This window comes from Candoia aspera, chromosome 7, assembly GCF_035149785.1.
Source record: "Candoia aspera isolate rCanAsp1 chromosome 7, rCanAsp1.hap2, whole genome shotgun sequence".
NCBI lineage: Eukaryota > Metazoa > Chordata > Lepidosauria > Squamata > Boidae > Candoia > Candoia aspera.
The window spans coordinates 43598708-43613494 of NC_086159.1; the positions used below are offsets into that span (position 1 = coordinate 43598708).

The 14787-nt window shown below is 37.6% G+C and overlaps 1 protein-coding gene across 1 annotated transcript in view; it reads right to left on the minus strand.

Moving 5' to 3' along the window:
* Positions 1-14521, minus strand: part of ZDHHC17 (zinc finger DHHC-type palmitoyltransferase 17) — a 53688-nt gene extending 39167 nt beyond the window's left edge. The window contains exons 1-4 of the mRNA XM_063309015.1: positions 14414-14521; positions 4445-4548; positions 2893-3015; positions 842-919 (exon numbers count right to left, since the gene is read on the minus strand). Coding sequence (XP_063165085.1) covers positions 842-919; positions 2893-3015; positions 4445-4548; positions 14414-14476 — 368 coding nt within the window. The 5' untranslated portion in view covers positions 14477-14521. The remainder of the gene's footprint in view (positions 1-841; positions 920-2892; positions 3016-4444; positions 4549-14413) is intronic.
* Positions 14522-14787: the final 266 nt, after the last annotated feature.

A 14787-nucleotide genomic window follows, 5' to 3' on the forward strand; every position in this document is an offset into this window, starting at 1 on the left:
CTAAGATCAAAACCAAACTCAGCAAGAAAAGCCCAGATGGCAGTTGCTTACTCTTTGGAGCACTTGGTTTCAGCATCTTCTGAAATGAGCACACCAAAGAGGCTGGTCTGATCTCAACCAGAAGGCTGTCCAAAGAGGCAATACTATCAAAGAAAAGCAACAGCTCTGTGCATCATCCCACCCCTACTTTGTGGAAGTGGGGTGCTACTTACATCTTCTTTGGGACAACTGAGTCAGCCGGGCCAGTTCCAGTTGCAGAACGTGGTTCTAGAGATCACTCACTAACAAGCCATTCAGGGCTTTAGAAATTGAAACCAACATTTTGAATTTCAGCCATAAGCTTACTGGAAGTTCGTGCAGGACCTGCAGTATAATATGCTCCTGGCAATGTGTGCCAGCTAACAGGCGGGTCTCTGTATTTCAAACCAACTGTAACCTCCAGATGGTCTTTAAAAGCAGCCCCTGCACTGAACACTGTAGTAGTCCAAGTGGGTGGAGATGAGAGTGAGTTATTTTAGGTATGTCCTTCCGCTCCAGATAGAATCATAACTGGTTTACCAACCAAAATTGGGCAAAGGCTGACCTGTCTATGGCCTACACCTGCCCAGCAAGCAGTAGCTGTGAGTCCAAGTTGCAGATCTGCTTCCTCAGTGTCTGATAGAGATGATACAAAATCCCAATGCACAACCAGCAACTCTGTCTTGCTAAGATTAAATTTGATGTACAACATTGCAAAAATGCTTTGTGTGAAAGGTGAAAGGTCCCCTGTGCAAGCACCAAGTCACGTCTGACCCCATTAAATAATAAAAAAATATATGTGAAAACATCCAATATTTCCCACCTAGTTGCCCAATGTAGCGGTGTGGAGTTCAGGTCACCCCCAAGCTGGTCAACAATAGCACCTTTTGATATGTAGTACCTGTTGACATAGAATAAATACAAATGGGAAGACAGAAACTGATAACATGGTCATCAAGAAATGCAGGACACAAAAACAGCTTTTATATTCATATAAACAGCTTTTATATGAATATAAAACAGTACTTTATATTCATTTTATTTTTAGATTAAGAGTAAATGATATATCCCTTTTAAATAGTTAAAGATTAGGGGAATCAAAGTACATTTAAAGGGAACACATCTCAAAGAACAATGCTTAATCAGTTGACTTTTAGAAGTAAAACTGTTCACATAAGTATATACAGAAATTAACTGGTAAAATATCTTAAATGCACGTTCATTCTGTTACCATTAGTTTTTATCAGATAAAAAAAAAACAAGCCTAAGATAAGCAACTCCAGCACCCAGAGTCCACTGGAGTTAGGTGGCCAATAAATTTAAACAAAACAAAACAAAACAAAACTCTATATTCACTGTGGGGAAGCCATACAGCAATTTTCAGTATCACTGCTCAAGAAGCATTAAAAGTTTCAAGGGTAATGTAAAGACAGCATTCCAGAATCCATGTACATTGACTTTAGCTCCAATGCTCTTCTCTGCATGATATCCTACTGTCACAGGAGATAATGACCAGACAGAGAAAGAGTTTCACTTGTGGTAATCCATTTGCCTAAGCTGTCATCTCTCCAGTGCCAATGTCTCTCAAGCACTTTTTAAAATCTGTTTCCCTGCTTTTTTAAAAAGTGCTATTTCAGTTGTTTTATGCTACAGTTTTTAATGTTATGGATTACCAAGCAATCTTAGAGTGAAAAAAACTATACATGTTCATAAATAAAAAGCTTCCTCTAAGCAACATACATAGCACTCCTACTTCTTTACAAACTATGATCATTAAAAAGCTGAAAAATAATCTTGACCATTTCATTGCTACATAAGGAGTTAACTGACAGGCTTCTCTCCAATCCCTTCTGTACCATATAGATGTTCCTCTACTGCATACTGCAAGTAGGATAGATGGTGATGTCAGCCAACTAGAGAACCAACCACAGTATTTAAAAGTAGCAGATTCAGGTTTTGTAGTTTTACCAAGTAAATCAGGACTGGAGAGATTTTAACTATATTTAAACATTTGAATGTGGGTACTTTTAAAAGGAAAAATCTTATGAATCATGTATGAATTCCAAAAGTTTTAGTATTTATTTTATGCATATAACACATTTGTGTACAGGTGTATTAATATATTAAATATTATATTTGTATTTTCTGTTTTAAAATATTCATATTTAAATTTCTCAACAGCGATCCTCAAGGTGATAGTAACAAAATAATTCAAATATATTATAAAAACAATGCAAACCATTAGCCTGGCTAAGGCATAATTCTCTACAATGTCTCTAATCAGTTTTGCTTGATTTTTGATATTCAGCATTTATTTTTATGAACATAAAGTAGCTTCATTCATTCCTTAAATACAGCTTTCCTTATATTTCAAACTGAACAAATTACGCTATTTGAAGGCATTGCATACTATTGTTTCAGTAATGACTAAAGTGGAAATGGAAATAACATTTATTAGTGTACCAAAGGAAATGAACAGCTGCTCTATTTTTTGAGTTTACTAATCTAAAATGGATAGAAATTTGGCTGCTGGGCAATCCATAGTTTTGACCATTATATAATTATTCATAAAATGGCTATCAAAATCTATAGACAACCCTGATTTGATTTTTTTATTAATTGCTGTGATTATTTACTTGTTGAGGAAGTAATTCAAACACTGTAAAAAAACAATAATCACTATTTGAATGACTAAATGAATGAATGAACGATTTTTTTTTTTATTACAGCCTTTGGCCAATCAACTAATCGCTATTTAAAGTAAATGACTGTACACAATATATTTATGCCTGATCCTACTATGATACAAATATGAAGAGTTAAACTCGTGTTAAGCAAACTAAAAACTGATTGTGGCAGAAAAGTAGCACTTACTTCACTAAGTCTAATCTGTTGTTGATTGCAGCCCAGTGGAGAAGGGTAACGTTTTCTTTATCAGGTTGCCGTACATCATAGCCTGCTTCTACCAACTCACAACAACGATCATAAATTCCATACCTTGAAGAAAAATCTCATTAGTCAGTAATTAATAAAACTAAATATTTGAATTTGAAAAACACTGGACAGAATCCAGAAAAAAATGAAGACCATCTCTTTTATTTTCTTTTTCCAAATGACTTCTACATTTAAAATACAGTGCACAGCCTTTCCTGTTCTTCCAAGATGAAATCTTATTGTTTCTGCCCTACATAATCAACATTTTCAGTAAAAATTTTATATACTTTTATTATATAAGCCAAGGTTAGGTATTGCATTTTTGTAACAAGGAAAAATGTTTATTAGGCTAGATGATCAAAGTTATCACAAAAAACATTTGTATTTTATGAAGCTACCATAAGTATGCTTCCAAATATCCAAACAAATAATTATTCACATGCCCATTCTAACATATATGTTACTACAATAATCATTTGGGGTCCAGGAAGCAGTAACTGATTTGCCTAAAATGGGTGTGTGAGTGTGTCTTCTGCAGTGATGCAGCTAGATGGTAAATCATGAAGGTAATAACTATTCATGAGCATTACTTTTCTCTATTCCTTCTCCACCCTCCATCAATCCATCATTTATAAGAGCTTCTACATTTCTAATACATTCAGAATGAAAACACAGAGTTTGGCAATTTATACCACCTGTTGAAGAACAAGTTTGTGCAACACAGGGAAAGGAACACCCTACAGCCCTTCCTTTGTCTGCTTCTTTTAAAAGGCTCCACCTGCCTATGCTGGTAGCATAGGCAAGATAAAATTTACAACTCAAAGAAAGAAAGAGAAAGAAGACTTTTTTCCCCTTGCAGTTCAAGCTGGCTGAAGAGAATGAAGAGAGCTGAAAGTCTTTCCTTTCAGGAAAAGCAGAATTGTGCTTCAAGCCAGGAGCCAAAAACAGAGAACGCTACAGCTACAGCTATGAAGAGGCCTGATGGAAGGAGAGAGTAGCAAGACCCAGGACAGTCCACCAGCAGCATGGCTTAAAGAGGCTTGCTGTCAGATTTGGTAGGGAAGGACAGAAGAGGTTTGGTGAGGTGGCTGCCAAAAATGTCCAAAGGTACTAAGCAGTGCTGCAACTGAAGCCCACTGAAAACGACCAGTAGCAGACCCATGTGGGATTGTGTGGCCTACTGTAACAGCCCCTGTGGCTGAAACTTCCCACTATTCCCTTTCAAAGTAAGCATCATTATTCAAAGCACAAAAAAGGAATCAGAAACAAATAAGCAAAAGAAATTCAAAGCATTAGATAAAAAAGGAAACAGCTAAATCTAGTCTACACCGATGCCATTCACTATACTTTTCCCTACCTTTTGATCCTAAACAGTCTTTGCTTTTACCACGTCCATCCACAATTATGTAATAGTACAAAATTAATACTGTAAATGTTGTTTTCCACATGAAACAAATACCTATATGCTGACTAAAAAGGAAAAAAAACTTACTGTGTGGCTTTGACAATATCCCATGTGCTGTAATCATCAATGTGGCTTTTGCGCCCAAGGGATTCATTATATCCATGGTTATAGTGAGCCTGAGGTTTGATTTCCTGAAAAGAAGCAATTTTATTAAACTACTTGAAATATTAAAATATTAAAATTTCTAGAACAGAAGAATTTAAGTTCCACTAAATCAGCCTGATCTTTATGGTTCTTTTCCACAAAAGCTTGTATCCCTAGATCAAGCATGGGCAAATTTTGCCTTCCAGACTTCTGGAGGACCACAGAAGGCCTTCGAGGTGACCAATTTTTTTAGGTTCTCCCTCTTTCTTTTTTAAAGATTGATAAATGCAGGAATAAGCAAACTGCTCCCATTGCCATACGTAAGACCTTCCTCTCCCTAAAACAGCCTGTAATTGTTCAGCATAAATGTGACCATATTTATTTATTTTATTTTCTATCCCGCCTTCATTATTTTTATAAATAACTCAAAGCAGCAAACATACCTTCCTCCTCCTATTTTCCCCACAACAACAACCCTGTGAGCTGGGCAGAGGGAGAGTGACTGGCCCAAGGTCACCCAGCCGGCTTTCATGCCTAAGGCAGGACTAGAACTCACAGACTCCTGGTTTCTAGCCCGTTGCCTTAACCACTAGATCAAACTGGCTCTTATTATATTACTGCAGAATTTCAGCTGCATGATTTTTGACTGGTTTGGGGTAATTTAAAAGGTTGAGATGGGAGTCATTTTCTTTCTGAGAGCATCTTGATCCCATCCTGACCTCTATTAAAAAAAATATGTGTAATTTCAGGGCACTATATTTGCCACAAATTGAGATCTGGAAGCCCGCATGTAGTTTGTGGGCCACTGATTACCCCCCCCCCACTTCTTCTAGGCAGATTACAATCTGAATGATAGTTACAATCCTCTTTCACTATTAATCCCCAACTGGTATTCATGCACACTGCCTCTAAATCTAGGGCTTCCATATGGCCACTGTAAGACCCCCTGAAAGTCAGGAAGCACAAACTGCACATTAATTTCAGCACAATTTATCTTGATTTAGCCATTATTTATTTATATCCATCTATATGCTGTCTGTTTTAGTAACTCCAATTAGTAGTAACAGTACTAGTTACTGTGCAAATTGTTGTATAATTAAAATAAATATTACTTAAAACATTACCATGAAAAAAGTAATGCAGTTCTTTTGTTTAATGTTACTAGTTTTATATCCTGCCTTTTATTCAAGAGCTCAAGCGGCATATACCACAGTTGTCTCTCCTATTTTTTTCTTCAAAGCAACATCCTGTAAGGTAATTTGTGCTAAGACAGAATGACTGGTTTCCTTACCAGATTCCTCAATGACAGATTCTTCAACAATGACAGAGCTTCTAATGTACTGGAAAAGTTCTTAAAAATTCAGGAAGAGATGTATCTGCCTTGAAAGTAGCCAATGCTGAACTGTATATCCCAGTCAAACACCAGGAGTTGGAAATGTTTTATGAAATTTTGTATTATGTCATAAAATGTTTTATGATAATTTTTATGTCATAAAATTTGCTAAATTTCTATTCCACAGGAGTCATGGGTCCCAGATTTTGGACCTATGCTGTAAGTTGGTCCATTTGAGGTACCTTTGTTGAAAAAATTTTGCCCTATGATGCACCACTTCACCCAGTTAAAGGTTACAGTCACAAGAGTTTTAGTAGTATATAGATTAGGAAAAACAACAACAATATTACCAATAAATATTGTGTTTTGTTTTGAGCTTAAATTTGAATAAGATAACTTGGCTATATTTTTATTAATTTTATTTATGAAATTTTGCCACCACCCATCTCCCCCCCAAAAAGTATATTTTGTTATATATGCTGGCTTTAAACAAGGCCAAAATACTAGCCAGTTGATCAAATCCATTAATTAAGTTTCTACAGCGTTATTCTTTATCTCCTTTATTACCCACAGCAAGGTGCCTTCCAAAATTTAGTTTTAGCCTAGAAGGAGTGGGATGTACCACTGCAATGGTCACCAACCTTTGGGATATTTAGTAGATCAATCTACGTAGCCGCCCAATTGCATGTGACTCAGGGAAGCACACAAAGTTAAAAACAACAGATAGCAATGAAAAAATTAAATATAACAAAACATACTATACCTGAGCAACTTCAAATAACCAAAACCAACCAGAGCATTTAAAGTTGGACTCTGGCCAGATGGCCACCACCTGCTTTTTCTGAATGTTAGTCCTTGCTCACTTTGTCCAATCAATGCTAAGAGTAATGAGGGTACTAATTCAGCTAGAATTAGTCATGGATTGCAGCCATGGACTGCAAAGCAAGCACAGGCAGTACAACTACCACTAACCTCAGATAAGTGCTCCTGGTTTCAGGAACACTCACTATCAACCTCAATAGAGGCCCAAGTCGCATAAGCACCATCTAGTAGTTATAAATACCTTTCCAACATATTAGAAGACCTGCCTGTATCTCCCAGAAACCCTGGTTTGATCAGGATTGAGTGGGATTAATGACAGCTTTTAAAATTTACAGATTGAGCAACTGTTGATGTACCAAAAATCAATTAATTGACCAGAAAAAGCTTTATAAAATTTAATATTTTGTCAAAGCTTTTGCCCAGGCAAATTGGAAATGACTTTTTGTTCCTATTTTGGAAGCTAATCACTTGCTAGTCACATATGAGGAGAAATAGTTCTTAGAAGCTAGGATTTCAGCTGTTAGATGGAAAGAGTTCTACAGCATACCATAGCTCCTCCCTTGGCATAGCATCCCTCCCTGGACCCCAGGTTTCCTACTCAAAGATTCATAAACTAATTAACCAACTGAAAAGTGGGAAAGCCCCCAGTTGTGATCTAAAACCACTGGAGTTATTAAAAGGAAATGCTGCTTAGCAATCCCCTGTCTTGGCCTCCCCTTTCACTGACATCAACACAAAATACCAAATGCCAGGTGACTGGATTCAATCCCATACTGATTCCTGGACCCGATTCCCATCCCTAAGACACTATTGTTCAGTTATCTTATTAAGTGTGCCTAACAAGCAATATGCCCGCTTCTTGTATTTTAATGTACTGGACTGGCTGGACCAGGAGAAACTCCTAGCTCATGAGTAAGCAGAATTTGGGAAGGGAGAGGACAGTTCCACAATAGATACATGTGCCATCTTACCATTTCTAATGGAGAAATACATACATGGGCAACACTGCTCTTTATATGTTGGCTTCATTCAGTTAAAATCAGCCTTCAGTTCTATTCCTAGGGACAGACTCTGGTGGAAGCAGTCCCTCTCCATATGAAAATAGTCACCCAAGTTAGATATGAAAGAGCTAGCCACCTACTTTCAGACATTCTACCAAGGAGTGAGACAGTTGTATTCCAGCTTCCCCAAGTTTAGTAAAATTTAGTGTAGTGAATTCAGTAGCTGCCTTAACCAAAAAAAGAATTCCACCCTCCTAAACTTTGTGACAGGCATTTGGCAATACAGCTTATGCTGATGACCAATCAATCAATCAATCAATTTATTTATTTATTTTCCTGCTATTCATTCATTCATTTTCATGCAATTTATTTATTCATTTATTTATTTATTATCCTGCCTTAATTATTTTTTTATAAATAACTCAAGGCAGCAAGCATACCTACTGTAATACTCCTATTTCACTTACATAGGTAGGTGTCAGGACGTCTGCAGGCCTTAATGGAATTCTGTAAGGAGGAAGGTTTTACAACCAACTGCTCTAAGACCAAAATTATGGTTTTCTTGGGAAGACCTAGTCAGTACAAACATCAATGGCACATTGGAAATAATAAAAATTGAACAAGTTTCAGCTTTCAAATACTTTGACATAATTTTTCAATCCTCTGGAGCATGGTAGGAACACAGTAGAGTATTTTTTCTAAAGCCAACTATACCATCAAGAAAGTGTTGGCCTTTTTTCATGCCAAAGGAAGCAGATGTATACAGGTAGTCCTTGGTTAACAACCACTCATTCAGCAACTGTTCAAAGTTGCAATGGCACTGAACAAGTGGTACTTATGACCAGTCCTTGAAGTTCCAGCTATAACCCAAAGACTACCTCTACCTGGCACCATCAAGCTTTTCAAAACTAAAACTACCTCTCAAATGCTATTACAGTGCACAGGTATGCACATACTATGATTCAAAGCCTTTACACATTGTTCAATTTAAGGTTTTTTTTTACAAGTCACAAAATAAAAAGTCCAATAATTAAACATTCTAAATTGCCAGTTAAATCTCTAAAATAGCTACCTGGCATTTTCTCATACCCCATGAAATCATTCATACCTCAGCCAGAAAACTCTGGATGACTACTGTATCTTGTTTGGTCAAAGAAAATATGAATTATGTAAATAATTACTTTTGCATTGCACAATACCAGAGGCCAGCTGAAATATTCCTTTGTCTTAGGGAAGCAACCACATCCTAACTGAAAATTATTTAAATTTCTGTAAGGTAAGTCTCCTTTGAATCAAGTTTTATTCCTGGTGACTTCATGGTCAGCTCCGTGTAGGTTTTTTTGGCAGCAGTACAGAAGCAGTTTGCCCTTGTCTTCTGTAAGTTTTTTTTTTTTTTTTAAACTGTGCAAACTAGCCTACAGCTCTTCGATTTGACCCCAATTATTAACTAGGTCTAACCCTTCTTAGCTTTTTGAGATCAACCAAGATTGGTTAGATGTTGCCAGGAATCCTAACAATTATTTTTTCCCCCAGAATTTTTTTTTTTTTATAATTATGATCTTGTACTTCAGCAGGTGCTGAGGGCAAAGGAGACTTAATTATTAGGAATCCAACTGACTGGGTAGATGTTTAACATCTTCCTAGATATAAGCTGCCAGACATCTACAAGCAGAAAAGGAAGGTAGAATTACAAAATGAGTATGTTACTAATGTTTCTCCCAAAAAATCAATTTTGGAAGAAGCCTCTCCAAAAGCCTTTAGAGTAGAATGGAGTCAATGTAAGTTGTATACATGTATAATTTGTGAATCAAAACTATCCTACACATGAGGTCACTGTTACTTGTTTTAAAGGGAGAGACTGTAAAAACCAACTGCAGAAACTAGGATAAACAGCTGTCGAAATATGTTTATTAAAGCCTAACTGTAAACAATTTTGTGAAAGCTAATTAACATAATAGCTAAGATCTATTCAACATAACTTCTAATTCTTTTTCCATTATGCTTGTGAAATTTTTATATAGCAATGAAATGAATAGATATATGACAAGATCATTTAATCCAAACACTGTATTTGGAGGTCAAAAAAATTGTGTGATTTCATGCACAATTGGCTTGGAGCAAGTTATGATTTATTCCAGAAGAACATAGACCCCTCTGAATAGATACTATTCTTTAAACCAAAATATTCATGCATTAAAATTAATGGTAGACTTTCCAATGATTTCACTAGCCTAGAGAAACCACCTGTCCATATCAAGTCATAATGCAGAATTCATTTATTTTAAATATTTAAAAGGTCATTATTCATGCTATCAATTACAAAAACAAATACATATCTTTATGATTATATACAGGTAGTCCTCGACTTAACAGCCACAATTGGGACCAGAACTTCAATTGCTAAGAGAGGCAGTCGTTAAGTGAGGGATCACATTACTGTGCCTGATTTCACAACTTTTTTTGCCCTGGTTGTTAAGCGAATCTAGCTTCCCCCATTGATTTTGCTTGTCGGAAGCCAGCTGGCAAGGTTGCAAATGGAGATCATGTGACCTGGTGACGCTGCAACCATTGTAAATACATGCCATTTGCCAAGCACCTGAATTTTTATCACGCGACTGTGGGGACACTGTGACGGTTGCAAGTGTGAGGACCAGTCGCAAGTCACTTTTTCCAATGTCTTCATAACTTTGAACAGTCGCTAAATGAATGACTGAAAGTCAAGGACTACCTTTAACATCTACTATCATTAATGCTTATTGAGATAACAATTATCTAGTTAACAATTATCTACTTCTAAACAATGAGTAAAATTTTTAAAAATAAAGTGTTCATAAATGATAATCCATTCAAGAGAATCTCAATTTAGCAGACCCCAATACAAATGATTTTGTATGCAATGGAGAAAATTTTGGTAATGAATAATGCCATTTTCATGGTGATATCACTGTTTATTTGGTAAATTTATATAGCCACCCATCTCACATATGTGACTCTGAGTGGCATATAAAGTTAAAAACACAAAAACAGTACAAAATAACCAAAACTATAACAATAATTAAAAACATTTAAAAATGAAAACAATAAAAAACCATTACAAATGGTAAAAAAAATATAATCTGTGGCAGAGTGAGCTCAATTTCCCTAGCAATAAAGCCCCTTTGCAGGCTCCATACCCACTTTACTGGGTCTCCAGGCCAGATGGCAAAGCCATTTCTTCAGGACCTTCCAGAATGCCAACAAGATCAGAGCCAATCTGACCTTAGGGAGAATGATGTTCCAAAGGATGGACCTCAGAAAAGGCTCTCCTCCTGGATCCCATCAGATGACATTCCGTTGTGGACTGGACCAGTAACATGCCCTTCCTACCAGACCTGATGGGATGGGTTAGATCTGATCAGGGACAGGTACTCCCCCAAATAACGTACTCCCATGCCATGTAGGCCTTTACAGGTTATTACCAGCACCTGGAATTGAACCTGGAAGCAAACTGGTAACCAACGTAGCTCGCAGAGCAGAGGTATAATGTGAGCTTATCTAGGTGCACACATAACTGCTTGCATCGCTGCATTTGCACCAGCTGAAGACTCCGGATGCTCTTCAAGGGAAGCCCCATGTAGAGCATGTTGCAGTAATCCATACAGGAGATGACCAGGGCATGAGTGACTGAGTGAGTGAGCACAGAGCCTCCCGGTCCAGGAATGGGCACAACTGGTACACAATCCGAAGTTGTGCAAAAGCCCTCCTAGTTACAACTGCACCTGCACATTGAGCAGGAGTTGTGAGTCCAAAGGGACTCCCAGATTGCACACCAGGTATGTCTGGGCAATGCTACCCCATCCAAAACTAAAGATAGTAAGTTCCCAGATCCTGGTGGCCCCAAAGCTACTCAGTCTTGCTCAGGTTATGCAAATGACCATATGTGATGTAATTTGTGTTATTTGCATACCAGTGCTATGACATTAATGATGTAAATCTTCTAGAAGACATACTTTATTTATTTATTTATTTTTCAAATTTTACCACTGCCCTTCTCCCCCCAGAAGAGGGGCTCTGGGTAGTTTAACAGACTTTTTTTTTAAACAGACTTTTTAAAAAAATAGATACCCCCTTGCTCCAATTAGTTCATTCAAATGAGGTTTCACTGTACTAAGTTTTATTTCAATACCTTTACATATGCCTGTGCAATGTATTATACTCCTTTGTAGCAGCATACTAATTGTACTTAGTTGTATATAGTTATCCCAGATGCCATATTGAGTTGGGCAGCCCTATAATTTTGTTAATAAAATAAATAAAATCAAGCTACCCCATTCTAGCCTCTGGATATGGAGCTGATTTTCATTCTGGAGGTATGGAGGCAAGAAGAGGATGGGGTATGATTCAACTTTCTTCCATTCAGTATGCAGTGGCTCTGGCCTCATTTGAGCTATCATGAATTTTTGTTTTCTACCATAGAGAAAGTGGTGGACATTTTGCCATCATAAAGCTGTGATACCAGCAAACCACAGTTCTTCATGGTCTGCTATGTTATTTGGCATGGCACTCATGAATAACTCCAAATTAAGCATAACTTGTTATACAAACATTTGTTGTGGGTTTATAGCCTCTTTATAATCCTCCTGCCTATTGAATTACATTGTTTTACTTTTTCTTCCCTTTGTGAATTAGGCCTCATAACTGTAGCTGTGTGTGGTATATGGAAATTGACCCCTGAAGGCTCATAGTAACAAGCAATTACTGGTGATGTCACTGAAGCTGACAGAATGGGAAGTACTGGGAAGCTGTGATGTAGAGGTGTGTGCTGGAAATATATCTCACTGTCAGTCCACTGTCTCTTTCTGGATATGGGTGGCATTAGAGCATAATTATAAGCACAATTTTTGATTAGTGGAGAAAAATATTCCCAGGATATTCCAAATATCTCTACATTTTCACAACACCTTTGAATTTTTGTGTGTATTCAACTGAACACAGTATTCCAAGCAATCTCTTCTATTCCATAATCCCTGTATATTAGAGCACAGGATTGCTCTGTAAAAAAAAATCTTAATCTATTTTTCTAGACAAGTCATTATAATTTTGAAATTATTGTGTATATTTGCATCACAGTGTGATTAAAGTATGTCCACTGTAAAGCTTGGATTGTACTATTTTCATTGAGACACAATACAATTTTGTATATGTATTCTCAGAAATAAGTACCACTGAATTCCATAAGACTTATTTAAAATAAATACAGAATTGCAAGTTACAAAATAAGATTTCCAAATTTAAAGTACTTTCTCAAATAAAACTTCAAACTGTTGATGAAGAAAAACACACTCCACAAACACTTGTTGATATCTGGCACACTTTTTAATGACAGAATATTTGATATTAAACCAAAGCATGTTCTTCCTCATACTAGGAGGGAGGAAACCAAAAAGAAAAAAAAAAGTATTCCAGACATTTACCATATTGTAAAAGCAACTGCTAGAGTCCTAGAGTCTCTGAGGACTAAAACCAAGTTTCAAATTAAACTATTAGTGAAGACTGTTCTAAACACTCATGCAAAAACTGTTACAGTGTTCTCTTAGCTCTAGCCATATGTTTCAATATTGGAAAGAATGGGGCTAACTTCTGTGAAGCAACAAAGATCAGATGTTTTAATTTTATATGACATATGTCTTCTGGAGGAAAAATAAAAATAATTTGCCAACTTTTCTTTTTTATTATTTTAAGTATATCTGCAGGCAACTGGTGTGCCAAATACAGATAACATAAAATTTCATCCATGTGCTTACTTCACTATATAATCACCTTTCTAATTGAAAATATACTGGATAAACAAGTTTCTCGGAAGGAAATAAACATGCCCCAAAAAGATCAGTTTCCCAGCAACTTGATATCTGAGAAACAGGTAAGTTTGTCTAATTGCTAGATAAAGCTGCAACAAATAATGTTTATTGCTATATACTTTAAATCATACTTATAAATACATAGGTCAAGATATAACAACATCAGGCCTCAATCTGTATAGGTAACACTAAAGAAAGTAGATCAATAATCCTGTGAAATCAGAGAATGCTTTTTTAAAAATCTACTTTAGAACGTTTGCATTTTGCAGGCACAGAAATTAAACCTGTGAAACTCTGGAGTTCGTAAATTGTGCAACTCCCTGCTAGAAGGATAAGAACGGTTTGAAGCCTTTTTCTAGACAATAAACTAAACGAAGCATATAACAGAGCATGTAACTGTACTGCTCGTTCACACGAGAGAGTTTCAGAATCTGAACACCTCCAAGAACATAACAGGGATAGTACAACACCATCAAAACTGCCCCTCCTCCCCAAACCCCTTTGAGTGAACAGAGGAGCTTTTACACTTCGGACACCGAAGAAAAAGACAACACCGGGGGAGCGCAGGCTCAAAATAGCCACCTCAACCGACTTCCTTTCCCTTCTGTATGGAAAGCCGAATAATAAAAAGGGGAACAGCCGGAAACAAAATCTCTCTCCCCAACCTCTGTCCACACGAGACCACAATTTCTACACGCATCTCCGTTCATCTCATAACCCAGCAAGGCTCCCCGACCGCTTCTCTCTCTCTGACAATTCTTCCCGTGCCTCCGGGCCATCCTCCGCCCCCGCCCGAGAAGGGAGTGTCAAGGAAGGCGGCAGCAGCCACCAGTATCTGCTCCTCCCCCGCCGTTCGCTCGACCGGATCCTTTTCTCTCAACTGGGGCTGCAAAACACCCGAAAACCCATAGGGCCTCACCTCCGAGTGCAAAATAGGAACGCAGCCTGCTTCTTTCTCGTACTCATTTAGAGGCGCCGCCATCTTGGTGCGAACGCACTGCCTGCTGCATGCCGGGTAACGCGCTCTCTCACGACCTCTCTCTCTCTTTCTCTCTGTGCGCGAGAGGAGGGGAGGGAGGGAGGCAGGGGAGGTGGTGGGCAGCGCCAGCCCGGCTGGAAGCGGGGGATGAGGGCGGGCAGCGGATTGGATGAGCAACTGAAATTCGAACTCTTAGCATCACAGATTTGCCAATCCACTTCTGCGGACCGTACGGGATCGATTCATTTGCAGACATAAATGCTTTTACCTTGATCCCAACTGGTCAGAGTACTAGGAAGTTGTGGGGGGTGGAG